Consider the following 15,561-nt stretch of genomic DNA (forward strand, 5'->3'; position numbering starts at 1 on the left):
TATTCAGTAAGATATTTCATAAGGTTTATCATGGTTTCCTCCTTCAGACAGTCAGCGTGCATGGCCTTCTGGGAATGATGGCTGCTGGATTCAGAATTTGCTTTTGCCCATGGACGGCACAGGGTAATTATGCTTAGAGGGTTTCCTCCCTGGAGTGTGCTGGACAGCGGTGTTCTGCAGAGATCTGTTCTGGGATACCATGTTATTTGTGATTTTTATAAATGATTTGGATGAGGAAGTGGAAGGGTGGAATTAGTAAGCTGGCAGATGAGAAGAGGAATATTATAACAAGGAGAGAGTGGGACCACACAAGGATAGAGTGGGGGAGGGGGTAAGGAGCGTAGCATTTGCTTGGGTGTAAAGGATGTGGGTGAGGTCCATAACGAGTACTTTACATCAATATTTACCAAAGAGAAGGACATAGAGAGTGTGGAGATCATTGCTAGGAGTATTAATATGCTCAGGCATTTTGAAGAATAGGAGGAGAGTGCTGAGTAGTTCAAATAGCAATAAGTTGGATAAGTCCCTAGTACCTGGTGGGATATACCCCAGGTAACTGAGGGGAAAGTGAAAGGATTGCTGGGGCCTTGACCAATATCTTTGCATCCTCCACAGCCACAGGTGAGGTCTTGAAGGACTGGTGAGAATCTCATGTTGCTCCACTGTTCAAGAAGGAAACCAACAAAAATCCTGGAAACTGTAGACCGGTCAGCGGCATGGAAGGTGCTGAAAAGAATTCGGAGAAATGATTTATGAGTATTTGGAAAACCATCGCCTAATTATGGAATGATAGCATGGCCTTCTGTGGGGCAACTTGTGTCTTACTACCTCGATTGATTTTATTGATAACGTGACGAGAATGATTGATGAAGGTAGGGCTATGGTTGTCATTTGAACATGTTTAGGAAAGGCATTTCGCAAGGTCCCACATGGGACGCTTATCCAGAAGATTAAGATGCATTGGGTTAATGGTGAATTGGCTTGCCTATTAGAGACAGAGACTGGTGGTTGAAGGGACCTATTCCAGCTTAAGGTCTATGATCAGTGGTGTTGTGCAGGGATCTGTACTCTCACCTCTGCAGTTTGTGATGTATATAACTGACCTGGCTGAAAACCCACATGGGTGTGGATAGCACAGATGACTGGCAATTAACATAAAGGGACTGGACAAATCAACTGGGACAAACGTGGGCTGTTTTCTCTGGAGCGGTGGAGACTGAGGAAACAAACTGATAGTTTATAAGCTGATGAGAGGTATAGATAGAGTAGGCAGACTGTATCTCTTTTGATAGGTTGAAACGTCTAACACCAGAGGGAATGCATTTAATGTGAGAGGGGGTCAGTTCAAAGGAGAGAGGCAACCTCTGTGTGAAAGGCAAGTTCTTTTACACAGACTTGTTGATGCCTGGAATGAGCACCTGGGTCTTGGTAGAGACAGGTTCATTACAGACTTTTAAGAGACTCTCAAGTGCGTAGGTGAATGTGAGGAAAATGGAAGGATGTGGATATTTTCAGTGCACAATGCATTAATATAGATGACCATTGGATTTCGGATTTACTCGGCCACTTCCTTGGGGCTATGAACACTGCTGGCCGAAGGGCCTGTTCCTGTGCTGTACTAATCTAACATCTGTGTCAGTGTTACATAGAAACAAAGAGACCCTAAAACACAATACAGGCCCTTCAGCCCACAAAGCTATGCTGCTCATGTTCTTACCTCAGAATTTACCTAGGCTTACCCATAGTCCTCTACTTTTCTAAGCAACATGTACCTATCTAAAAGTCTCTTAAACAACCCTATCGTAACCATCTCCACCACCGTTGCCTGCAGTCCATTCCACGCATTCACTACCATCTGCATAAAAAACTTAACCCTGACATCTCCCCTGTACCTAATTCCAAGCACTTTAAAACTGTGCCCTTATGTGTCAGACATTTCAGCCCTGAGAAAAAGCCTCTGACTATCCACACGATCAATGCCTCTCATCATCTTATACATCTCTATCATCTCATTCCCGTCACTCCAAAGAGAAAAGGCCAAGTTCACACAACCTATTCTCAGAAGGTATGCCCTTCAAACAATGTAACTTCCTGTCATTCTACTCTGCACCTTTTCTATGGCTTCTGCTTCCTTGTTGTAGTGACATGACCAGAATTGAGCACCATACTCCCAGTGTGGTCTGACCAGGGTGCGATATAGATGAAACATTACCTCTCGGCTCCTAAACTTAATCGCACGATTGATGAAGGCCAATACACCATACGCCTTCTTAACCAGAGTCAACCTGTGCAGTAGCTGACTGGGTCCCCAAGATCCTTCTGCTCCTCCACACTGCCAAGAGTCTTACCATTAATACTATATTCAGCCATCATATTTAACCTACCAAAATTAACCACCTCACACTTATCTGAGTTGAACTCCATCTGCCACTTCTCAACCCAGTTTTGCATTCTATCGATGTCCCATTGTAAACTCTGACAGCCCTCCACACTATCCATAACACCCCCAACTTTTGTGTCATGAGATTTACTAACCCATCCCCCCACTTCCGCATCCAGGTCTTTTATAAAATCACAAAGAGTAGGGGTCCCAGAACAGATCCCTGAGACACACCACTGGTCACTGACCTCCTTGCAGAATATGACCCGTCTACCACCATTCTTTGCCTTCTGTGGGCAAGCCAATTCTGGATCCACAAAGCAATGTCCCCTTGGATCCCATGCCTCTTTACTTTCCTAATAAGCCTTGCATGGGGTATCTTGTCAAATGCCTTGCTGAAATCCAGATACACTACTTTTCTGATCTACCTTCAGTAAGAAGGTGATGCTGAGTCTGCTTCTTGTACTCAAGGCCAATGCCGAGTGATATATCCCAGGTTAGCAACTGTTGTTACTTGTCGTCTAAATCAATAATTTAGTTGGGAATGTATAGGATATAGTTGGCAAGTTTGAACATGGAACATAGAAATCTACTGCACATTACAGGCCATTTGGCCCACAACGTCCTTCCGACCATGCAAACTACGCTAGAAACTATCTAGAATTACCCTACAGCCTAGCCCTTTATTTTTCCAAGCTCCACGTACCTATCTATGTGTCCCATAAAAGGCCCTATTGTATCCACCACCACAATCGCCAGCAATGCATTCCACACCCACCACTCTCTGTGTACAAAAACTTACCCCTGACATCCCCTCTCTACCTACTTCCAAGCAGCTTAAAACTATGCCCACTCATGTCAGTGATTTCAGCCCCAGGATAAAACCTCTGACTATCCACACAATCAATGCCTCTCGGTCTCTCGTACACCTCTAACAGGTCACCTCTCATCCTCCGTCGCTCCACGGAGAAAAGGCCAAGCAAATCTGTAGCAAGTTCAAACAATTACTTTTTTTGGAAAAAATATTATGTATGACCTCTCCCCTGAGCTTCCATCTCCCCACTCAGAGGTGACCAAAAGCTACTTCAGCAGATGCAGAACCTAAAAATGAGCAAACACTGAGGGAATGTGTGTGGCTTTAAACAGCTGGGATGCTGACAGCACGTTACCAAACTGGAGTGATTGCAACTGGGTCTGATAGAGGCAGGAGTGATACTTCTGGGCACATTCCGTCTCACCTATTTTCTACCTTCCTTCGTGTGGGTGTGTAATGTCTGAAGGACCAGTGTTTGAATACATGAGACTCAATGGGTCAATATCGGTGATGTCCCAGGACGCAGCCCCACAGCTGAACCTGTCACTTACTGACCCCGGAATCCTCGCACATCGTCCCCACAACTCACAGTGAGTGGTACGTTCAGGGAGTTCTCCTGAACCAATGTTCATCGGCCTCGGACTTCTGATTCATTGTGGAAAGAGGAACACCCAGACCATCTGCAGAAGTAGTGAGCTGGGCCAAATAGTTCCATATTCCCAGAGTCTACATTCCAGGGTAATAACCCAATCTTCCCAGGACTCCTTTTTACTGGTAATATGCTGCAGCACCTTGGCCCGTCAGAGTTCAAACACTAACACGCCTGCATCAACCTGTGGCAGAATGGGAACCTGATAATCCTCTGACTGGGGCTGAGATCAGGCTGGAAACCCTGGGCGTAGGTCACCAGCAGGCAGGGTTATGTTGCTTTATCTCCAGCGGCTAAATTGAACACATTTTATCATTATCACATTGTTAAACTGGATCTTGCCCAATACAACTGGCCGTCACATTTCCTGTAGGCTAACAGGAATAATATAAAATTGAAAGTAAAACGCTGGAAACTCGGTACATCAGCTTGGATTATGGAAAGATGAACTGTGGAAGATGGACTCCCGAGTTCACAACTCGATGGGCAGAACCTGTAGCTCGATGTCACCTTGCTCCTTCTGTCTACCTGCGCAGCTCTGTCTCTGTGACCAAAATGGCTTGTTAAAGTTATTGTTTTTACTTTATATCACATTGTACAGTTGTAATGTACTGATCTGCAAGGCAGGATTTTCACTGAACTTTGGCACATGACAATAACAATCAGATTCCCCAAGACTATAAGACACAGGAGCAGAATTAGGCCACTTGGCCCATCGAGTCTACTCCCCCATTTAATCATGGCTGATTCTTTTTTCCCCGACTCAGCCCCGTTCACTGGCTTTCTCGCCGTAACCGTTGACGCCGTGTGCAAACTCTGCCTTAAGTACACCCAGCGACCTGGTCTCCACAGCAGCCTGTGGTAACAAATTCCACAAATTCACCATCCTCTGGCTGGAGAAATTTCTCCATATCTCTGTTATAAATGGACGTCTATCTCCTGTTATCCTAGACTCCCTTACCATGGGAAAGATCCTTTCCATAACCACTCTGTCTCGGGATTTCAAGATTCAAAAGATTTCATTGAGATCTCCCCTCATCCTTCTATATTCTCGCGAGTACAGACCTAGAGCCATCAATCTTTCTTCATATAATTAACCTTACCTTCCGGAATCATCCTTGTGAACCTTCTCTAAACCCTCTCCATTGCCAGCGCATCTTTTCTTAGATGAGCAGCCAAGAAACCGTCCACAATATTCAAGGTCAGGCCTCACCAGTGCCTTATAAAGCCTCGGCAACACATCCTAAATTATGAACACGGAACAACTGGGCTCCAAGCACCGGTCCCGACAGCACCCACGAGGACATCCTGCAGACACAATAAGGGACTGCCTATACCTTCTCTTTAAACACACAGACAACAGGAACAGGAGCAGGCCACTCGGCCCTTCCAATACATCATTGCCATGTCACACACTAGGTGGTGTCGTCAGTAATTTCCATACAACCAATATCCCGCCACCTGACCAGGGACCTCTGGTTTATTTCAGAAGGAGGAACTTCGAGCCCTATCTGTAGAAGCACAAGCCTGGACTGAAGTCCAAACACTGGCAGTTCCATTTCATTGAGTCCACATCACAGGAATATAGCCTGAGCATCATCTCTTTCTTTTGGGTAAAATACAGTAGTGTCTCAGCTAATTCCAGTTCTAAAAATAAAACTCCCCTCCATCCCACGACAGAACTGGGACACGATGATGCTTCAACTGGGCTGGTGACCCGTGGGTCACCAACGGATGGGGATACACCTTAACTTGTCTCCAGCAGATAAATTGAAAACATTTGATAATTATCTTACTGTTGAATGAGACATGGAGCAGTGCAATTGGCCACAGCATTTCGTCTGGTGCAACAGGAACAAAAGGCTGTTAATACAAAATTGCAAATGAAGCACTGGAATCTCAGTGCACATTTTTTTTTTAATTACGCAGAAATATTGACTGATTGGGAGATGTTTGTGACATCGTGAACAGATTTGCATAAATGCAATCGCTACATTCATTAGTTATCCCTTCATTCCTACTGAGGCTTCATATTCTATACAGTAAATGCCCTAAGAATCCTGGCCTCACCGCCTCCTGAGACCACCGTCTCTCCACTGGGAGGCAGTGTCCAGAGAACAATAAAAATGTTCAACTCTCTTTGCATTTCCGGTGGGCTGTTTCCCTGGTGATGGAGGAAGTGGCTCAGCAGAACTAACTAACATAGGAAATAACAGACTCAACCTCACACGCTCTGAGTTGCATTATGACAAAGATAGAGACTGAACTTTCAGACATTTTGCAATGGGAAAGCTAAAACTCCAGTCGTTGTTTTAACCCAATCTCGAGAGGTGCATCCAGTAAATCTTTTTTTAGTCTATCTCCTCAAAGTTTTCATCAGTGCAGAAGCTGTCCAAAATCAAAACACGTTGTTGGATGCTCCAAATGTCAACTAAGGGATATTTACAAAAGACTATCACTCAGTGCATTTGTGATGATAACACTGAAGTTTCCATCTTTGTTCAATTAAGTGGTTAAAAGTCCATCATATTTTTGTATCTGCAAATAACCTATAACTATGATAAACCCCAGGCATTGATACAGGTGCAATCCGGATCCTGCTTCTGGACAGAATGATGAAAGAGAAGGTCCCCAGATACAATTAAACGGATTGAGATTGTGACCTCAGGTCCTAGACTCCCCAATAGCTGTCAAAAAACACCTCCCGATGCTCATCTAGTCATGGAGCCAAAAGAGTTGGCAGAAATTTTCAATCACATCTCTGAGCCCGCGTTTCTTCTTGAAACAAATAGGGACTATAGAAATGGGGGAAGCTAGTCAAGTCATACAGTTTATACGGATTACATAACAGAAGCCTGCTGTCTTGAGGTAAATTAGGATGGATAAATCCCCAGGGCTTGACAACGTCTCCCTCAGACCTTGTGACAGGCTGGTGTACAGATAAATGGAACCGGCAAATGTCATGAAATTCGTTATCTTTACAGCAGCAGTATAATGTATTAAATAATAATGGAGAAAACATATAAAAATAATAAACCGATTCCCCATTTTAATTGGTGAGAATATTAGACATACTGAGTTGCTGATTTGGTAATTCTGGAGGGGGGCTTAACTGAAGGTACAGATTTTTGAGAAGCACAGATAAATGTCTGAAAAGAGGATGCTGTCCAAGTTGCATGCCATCTTGGACAATGTCTCCCATCCACTCCATAGTGTACTGGTTAGGCACAAGAGTACATTCAGCCAGAGACTCATTCCACCGAGATGCAACACTGAGCGTCATAGGAAGTCATTCCTGCCTGTGGCCATCAAACTTGACAACTCCTCCCTCGGAGTGACAGACACCCTGAGCCGATAGGCTGGTCCTGGACTTACTTCCATTTGGCATAATTTACTTGTTATTATTTAATTATTTATGGTTTATATTTCTATATTTCTACACTATTCTTGGTTCGTGCAACTGTAATGAAACCAAATTTTCCTCGGGATCAGTAAAGTATGTCTGTCTGTCAAATGGAACAGGCTTAATTCTCTCAGACGTACGGTCATATATCGGGAACCATTGACAGAACTTCGAGCAGAATGGACTTAATTGAAGGAAAATGCCCGTTTACAGTGAAGGGGTGAGACATAACTGGATTACACTATCTTGTCTGGATGAATGAAAGATGAAAGTACACATGCCTGTGGAGCAGCTCCCGCGGCTGCTGCAGAATTCCGGTAAATTGGGAGTGCACAATGGGATCACGTGACCGTTGGAGGAACTCCCACCTGAACTAGTGACTCTTATCCTTGCCCCTCACACGCTGCCCGACACATTTTCTGCAGGATTTCATATGTACAGCAGCTGCATTTTAAAATTTCTGTTCTCATCTTCGCCATCCCCCAACCCCGGGTCACACAGTCACAGGTTTGATTCCTATCCTGGTCGGACACACAGTTCACAGCAAAACTGTGTGTGTACAGGTTTCATTCAAAGCTCCTTTGTGAAATGGTACGGAGAAATTCACAAGAATGTGGCCGGGAGCAGACAACCAGAGTCAGAGGAAAATGCTGAATTAGTTTGTCCTGTATTCCTTGGAACGTAGATGTCTGAGTGGAGATTTGATGACGATTCTTAAAATTATGCGGGGTATACATCGGGTAGGTGCAAGCGGGCTTTTCTAACCGAGGTTGGGTTAAGGTTGGAAGGTGAAAGGTTTAAGGGGAACATGGGGGAACTTCTGTTTCTGTTCCTCCTGCAGAAGTGGGTGACCTCACATTTCCCACATTGGACTTCAGCTGACCTGTTGTTTCCACTCACTCTTCTTGCCTCTGTTACCCCAAAACCTCTCCACGCGGAACATAGAACAGCACAGGGACAGACCATTCAGCCCACAATTCATTCCGAATGAATTAAATCAGTAATCAAATGTCGGACGAAACTAATCCCTTCAGCCTATACAATGTCTATGGGCATCCACTTTCCTCACATTCATGTGCCCATCGAAACGTCTCTGAAAAGGCCCCAGTGTATCTGCCTCTGCACCACCCCAGTCAGCACATTCCAACGTCCGACCACTGTTCCTCCCATCTCCTTCAGCCCTAGGATAAAGATATTGTCGGTCTCCTCTCCCTTTGCCTCTCATAATCTTATAAATCTCCAGAAGTCCCATCCCAGCCTTTACCACTGCAGAAAAAACAACCCAAGTTTGTCCAAACTCTTATTATAGTTCATGCCCTCTGATCCAGGCAATATCCTGGTAAACCTCTTCTGCAACCTCTCCAAAATCCCGACATCCTTCCTAGAATGGGGCAACCAGAACTGTATGAAATAATCCAGGTGCGGCCGAACTAGAGTCTGATAAAGCTCAACGCAACTATTTGACTTTTGAACGCAAAGCCTCGACTAATAAAGACAAGCATGCCGTTTGATTTCTTAACCACCCGAGCAATCTGTGGAGCAATGAACTTGGACTCCAAGATGCCTCTACTAATTGATAATACTCAGATATTACGTTTTACATTGGACCGTCTCTTTAAATTTGACCTACTGAGGTGCCAAGATATCAACACTACTGAAATCTCACGGAGTTCTCTCAGGTCCTGTTGAATTTGTTACCAAGTGCACAGGTACGGGAAGGCACAGGTACAGAGAAACACTGACTTGTGGCAGCATCACAGGCAAGTACATTCAGATAACACACAGAACATAAATTACTCAATTCTCTGTCATTATCAATACACAAGTATACAATTTGTGTCAATAATAGTCTTGGAAATGTTGAATTTGGTCCCTCAGCCAAAATGTTGTCACACAGGAACAGGAGCAGTCCATTCAGCCATTCCAGCTCGTTCTGTCATTCAAAAAACCCCCGCCCAGTTCATCGACCCTCAACACCACTTGCATTCCCACATTCCTCAGACGATTCGCCCCACTTGCCAGGCAACAGTCTGCCGGTGTTCCCCCTCTCCCGCCCCCAATGTGGTGAATCCCTCTGCTCACCACTAACTTGGGCTCCGATATTACCACAGATGTTTCCACTACACCTCCCCCTCCCCCCCCCCCCACAGTTCTGCACCGGGACAAATATCCTGTCTGTCCCCTCACACCATCTTTATTCTTACAATTAAATCCCCCTCCCCCATACCTCCTTCCACTGTCAGGATCTCTTCCCAGGGAGCCGGCATCAAGCCGATGGGCCAAGCGTCCTGCTCCTACCTCTCAGCGATCCGTCAGTATCGGCTGCAGAAGACAGCTTCCCAAACTGCTCCCTTCCCCGCTCCCCCAACCTGCCTTGGAGAGAAATGGAAATAAATCAAAGAGCGGGATTGCCGCTTATTCCACTTTGCCAGGGTATTTGAGGCAGGAGCAAGAGACGGGGTCAGCGGAGGTAACGCCCTCACGGCTGCTCTGCCTCTGCTATTGGGTATAAACGGTAATTGACATCTCCACGCACCAATCGGAATAGCGCAGCCAGTAACTACTCTGTTGACATTGAGGGAGGGGGTTGGCGGGGAGGGAGCACATGACAGTTGCTCCCCGGTTAAAAAGACCAAACTTGAGCTGAGTAGCGAGTGTGCAACGTAAGGCACCACGCACGTGACGGCAGATCCCGGTGACAACAGGCACGTGGGAACGTCAGTGTGATGTCACGTGCGGGAGAGCGCTCGGGAATAAAACACATAATGAATGTATCTTGTGATTTCAGTGGGACAACAAAGTTAAGCACGCGTTTCATCACTGAATCCAATGTTTTGTGATGTAAAATCCCCTGCTATGTACCCGGCTGTGCCGTGTTGTTGGAGAAGACAGCTTGGTGCTTGTCTTGACAAGGCTTGTCAGCGGGGTCCACACACAGTGTATTCAATAGGCCCAATAGGTGTAGTTAATGTCAGAGAAATGTATATAATGCACATCCTGAAATTCATTTTCTCCTGAATTTCTTTTTCTTCACGGATATCTTCAAAAACGGAGAAGAGACCCAAAGAATGGTAGAAACCCTAAGCCCCCCAAATACCCTCAACCACAATGCACAAGCAGCAGCAGACACCCCCACCAGCAGAAAATGCATCAGCCCCTCCACCAAGCACACAAGTGTGCAGCATCGACACCCCCACCAGCAGGAAATGCATCAGCCCCCTCCGCCGAGCACAGGTGTGCAGCATCGACACCCCCACCAGCAGGAAATGCATCAGCCCCCTCCGCCGAGCACAGGTGTGCAGCATCGACACCCCCACCAGCAGGAAATGCATCAGCCCCCTCCGCCGAGCACAGGTGTGCAGCATCGACACCCCCACCAGCAGGAAATGCATCAGCCCCCTCCGCCAAGCACAAGTGTGCAGCATCGACACCCCCACCCGCAGAAAATGCATCAGCCCCCTCCGCCGAGCACACAAGCGTGCAGCATCGACACCCCCACCCGCAGAAAATGCATCAGCCCCCTCCGCCGAGCACACGTGTGCAGCATCGACACCCCCACCAGCAGGAAATGCATCAGCCCCCTCCGCCGAGCACACGTGTGCAGCATCGACACCCCCACCCGCAGAAAATGCATCAGCCCCCTCAGCCAAGCACACGTGTGCAGCATCGACACCCCCACCCGCAGAAAATGCATCAGCCCCCTCCGCCGAGCACACAAGCGTGCAGCATCGACACTCCCACCCGCAGAAAATGCATCAGCCCCCTCCGCCGAGCACACGTCTGCAGCATCGACACCCCCACCCGCAGAAAATGCATCAGCCCCCTCCGCCGAGCACACGTTTGCAGCATCGACACCCCCACCAGCAGGAAATGCATCAGCCCCCTCCGCCGAGCACACGTTTGCAGCATCGACACCCCCACCAGCAGGAAATGCATCAGCCCCCTCCGCCGAGCACACGTTTGCAGCATCGACACCCCCACCAGCAGGAAATGCATCAGCCCCCTCCGCCAGGCACAAGTGTGCAGCATCGACACCCCCACCAGCAGGAAATGCATCAGCCCCCTCCGCCGAGCACACGTGTGCAGCATCGACACCCCCACCAGCAGGAAATGCATCAGCCCCCTCCGCCGAGCACAGGTGTGCAGCATCGACACCCCCACCCGCAGAAAATGCATCAGCCCCCTCCGCCGAGCACACAAGCGTGCAGCAAAACATCAGCAGACACAGACTTGCAACACCCCAAAAATTACTCATTCACTCAACAATTCGATGCACAACAGCCTCTTCCTCTCCCTAGCAAGGGAAAAATAGTGTTGTTCCCATTTCACAGTGAGAGAGGAGACAATAGACAATAGGTGCAGAAGTAGACCATTCGGCCCTTCGAGCCTGCACCGCCATTTTGGGATCATGGCTGATCAATTACTGTCAATACCGGGTTCCTGCCTTGTCCCCGTATCCCTTGATTCCCCTATCCATAAGATACCTGTCTCGCTCCTTCTTGAAAGCATCCAGAGAATTGGCCTCCACTACCTTCCGAGGCAGTGCATTCCAGACCCCCACTACTCTCTGGGAGAAGTTTTTCCTTAACTCTGTCCTAAATGACCTACCCCTTATTCTCAAACCATGCCCTCTGGTACTGGACTCTCCCAGCATCTGGAACATATTTCCTGCCTCTATCTTGTCCAATCCCTTAATAATCTTATATGTTTCAATCAGATCCCCTCTCAGTCTCCTTAATTCCAGCGTGTACAAGCCCAGTCTCTCTAACCTCTCTGCGTAAGACATTCCTGACATCCCAGGAATTAACCTCGTGAATCTACACTGCACTTCCTCTACAGCCAGGATGTCCTTCCTTAACTCTGGAGACCAAAACTGTACACAATACTCCAGGTGTGGTCTCACCAGGGCTCTGTACAAATGCAAGAGGATTTCCTTGCTCTTGTACTCAATTCCCTTTGTAATAAAGGCCAACATTCCATTAGCCTTCTCCTCTGCCTGCTGCACTTGCTCATTCACCTTCTGTGACTGATGAACAAGGACTCCGAGATCTCTTTGTATTTCTTCCTTACCCATCTCTGCACCGTTCAGATAATAATCTGCCTTCCTGTTCTTACTCCCAAAGTGGATAACCTCACACTTATTCACATTAAACGTCATCTGCCAAGAATCTGCCAACTCACCCAGCCTATCCAAGTCACCCTGAATTCTCCTAACATCCTCATCACATGTCACACTGCCACCCAGCTTGGTATCATCAGCAAATTTGCTGATGTTATTTTCTATGCCTTCATCCAAATCATTAACGTAAATGGTGAACAGCTGTGGTCCCAATACCGAGCCCTGTGGCACCCCACTAGTCACCACCTGCCATTCTGAGAAACACCCATTCACCGCTACCCTTTGCTTTCTATCTGCCAACCAGTTTTCTACCCGTGTCAATATCTTCCCCCCAATGCCATGAGCTCTGATTTTACCCACCAATCTTCTATGTGGGACCTTATCTTATCAAATGCCTTCTGAAAATCGAGGTACACTACATCCACTGGATCTCCCCCGTCTAACTTCCTGGTTACATCCTCGAAAAACTCCAACAGATTAGTCAAGCATGATTTACCCTTGGTAAATCCATGCCGGCTCAGCCCAATACTATCACTGCTATCTAGATATGCCACTATTGCATCCTTAATAATGGACTCTAGCATCTTTCCCACCACCGATGTCAGGCTGACAGCTCGATAGTTCTCTTTCTCCCTCCCTCCTTTCTTAAAAAGTGGGATAACATTAGCCATTCTCCAATCCTCAGGAACTGATCCTGAATCTAAGGAACATTGGAAAATGATTACCAATGCATCCACAATTTCCAGGGGCACCTCCTTTAGTACCCTAGGGTGCAGACCATCTGGACCTGGGGATTTGTCAGCCTTAAGTCCCATCAGTCTTCTCATCAAAGTTTCCTTCCGAATGTCAATCTGTTTCATTTCCTGTTACCCTATGTCCTTGGCCCATCCATACATCTGGGAGATTGCTTGTGTCTTCCTTAGTGAAAACAGATCTAAAGTACTCATTAAATTCTTCTGCCATTTCTCTGTTTCCTATAACAATTTCACCCAATTCATTCTTCAAGGGCCCAACATTGTTCTTAACTATCTTCTTTCTCTTCACATACCTAAAAAAGCTTTTGCTATCTTCCTTTATATTCCTGGCTAGCTTACGTTTGTATTTCATTTCCTCTCCCTGTATTGTCTTTTTAGTTAAGTTCTGTTGTTCCTTAAAAACTTTCCAATTATCTGTCCTCCCACTCACCTTAGCTCTGTAATATTTCCATTTTTTTTAATGCTATGCAATCTCTGACTTCCTTTGTCAACCACTGTGGCCCCTTTCCCACTTTGAATCCTTCCTTCTCTGGGGGATGAACTGATTTTGCACCTTGAGCATTATTCCCAAGAATACTAGGAATTGCTGTTCCACTGTCTTTTCTGCTAGACTATCCGTCCAGTCAACTTTGGCCAGCTCCTCCCTCATGGCTCCATAGTCTCCGCTGTTCATCTGCAACACTGACACCTCCGAGCTGCCCTTATCCTTCTCAAATTGCAGATAAAAACTTATCATATTGTGATCACTACCTCCTAATGGCTCCTTTACTGCAAGATCGCTTATCAAATCCTGTTCATTACATAACACTAAATCCAGAATAGCCTTGTCCCTGGTCGGCTCTCGTACAAGCTGTTCCAAGAATGCATCCCGTAGGCACTCTACAAACTCCCTATCCTGTGGTCCAGCACCAACCTGATTCTCCCAGTTCACCTGCATATTGAAATCCCCCATAACTACTGAGACATTACCTTAGCCACATGCCAATGTTAACTCCCTATTCAACTTGCACCCAATATCCATGCTACTGTTTGGTGGCCTGTAGACAACACCCATTTGGGTCCTTTTGCCCTTACTGTTCCTCAGTTATATCCACACAGACTCTACTTCTCCTGACCCTATGTCCCCCCTTGCAAAGGACTGAAACTCATTCCTCACCAACAGGGCCACCCCAACCCCTCTGCCCACATTTCTGTCCCTACAATAGCACGTATACCCTTGTACATTCATTTCCCAGGTCTGATCTACCTGCAGCCATGTCTCCGTTATCTCAACAACATCATACTTACACATTTGCACCTGGGCTTCAAGCTCATCCGCCTTATTTCTGACACTTCGTGCATTCAGATATAGAATTTTTAACCCATTTCTCCTCTCTCTGTTTGAATCGCTGCCTACTGTGCTTAACCCAGCCCCCCGAACTCCCATCGGGCTATACGCCCCTAGAATTTTGTTGTCCTTCCTAAATTTACTTATTTTTTCAACACATTTAACTCCATGTTCTGTCAGACCATCCCTCTGTACATGAGTCCTCCTTATCACTTGTTCCGTCTCACCTTCCTCTACTACACACTTAATATTCCGGAACTGTGTAGTCCCCACCTGTCCTTCATTCTTCCTCTCGCTATCCTCTCTCACATTCTGGATCCCCGCCCCCTGCAAATTTAGCTTAAACCCCCCCAAGAAGCACTAGCAAACTTCCCTGCAAGAATATTAGTACCGCTCCAGTTCCAAACCATCCCTTTGGAACAAATCCCACCTTCCCTGGAACAAAGCCCAATTATCTACAAACCAGAAGCCCTCCCTCCTGCACCATCCTCTCAGCCACATATTAATCTTTATAATCCTTCTGTTCCTTGCCTCACTCGCACGTGGCACAGGTAGCAATCCTGAGATTGTTAGCCTGGAGGTCCTGCTCTTCAGCTTCACACCTAACTCCCTGAACTCACTACACAGGACCCCCACACTCATCCTACCCATGTCGTTGGTCCCTACGTGGACCACAACATCTGGGTTCTTGCCCTCCTCTCGCGAATAACCTGCACCCGATCTGAGATGTCTCGGACCCCGGCACCAGGGAAGCAACATACCATCCGAGACTCCCGATCTTCCCCACAAAATCTCCTATCCACCCCCCGACTATATAATCCCCTATCAATACTGCTCTCTTCTCTTTCCTCCTCCCCTTCCTAGTCGAGAGTCCAACCTCAGTGCCAGAGACAGGATTACTGCAGCTTGTTCCTGGTAGGTCATCCCCACCAACAGTATCCAAAACGGTATACTTATTGTTGATGGGAACGGCCACAGGGGTGCTCTTCTCTCTCTGTCTGCTCCCCTTGCCTCTCTTGACTGTCACCCATTTGCCTACCTCCTGTCTTTTCGGTGTGACTGCCTCCTGATAACTCTTATCTATCTCTGCCTCCCGAATGATCCATAGTTCATC

At 46.8% G+C, this 15,561-nt stretch overlaps 2 protein-coding genes across 2 annotated transcripts in view; both read left to right on the forward strand.

Moving 5' to 3' along the window:
* LOC132401288 (zinc finger protein 214-like) overlaps positions 1-15,561 on the forward strand; it is a 1,156,463-nt gene that overhangs the window by 1,041,252 nt on the left and 99,650 nt on the right. The gene's annotated exons all lie outside the window — the stretch shown is intronic.
* LOC132401383 (uncharacterized) lies at positions 10,315-11,544 on the forward strand. The gene has a single exon (XM_059983508.1). It carries the CDS (start codon positions 10,315-10,317, stop codon positions 11,542-11,544), a length of 1,230 nt encoding a protein of 409 aa, XP_059839491.1.

The sequence above is a fragment of the Hypanus sabinus genome, chromosome 10, assembly GCF_030144855.1.
Source record: "Hypanus sabinus isolate sHypSab1 chromosome 10, sHypSab1.hap1, whole genome shotgun sequence".
Lineage (NCBI taxonomy): Eukaryota > Metazoa > Chordata > Chondrichthyes > Myliobatiformes > Dasyatidae > Hypanus > Hypanus sabinus.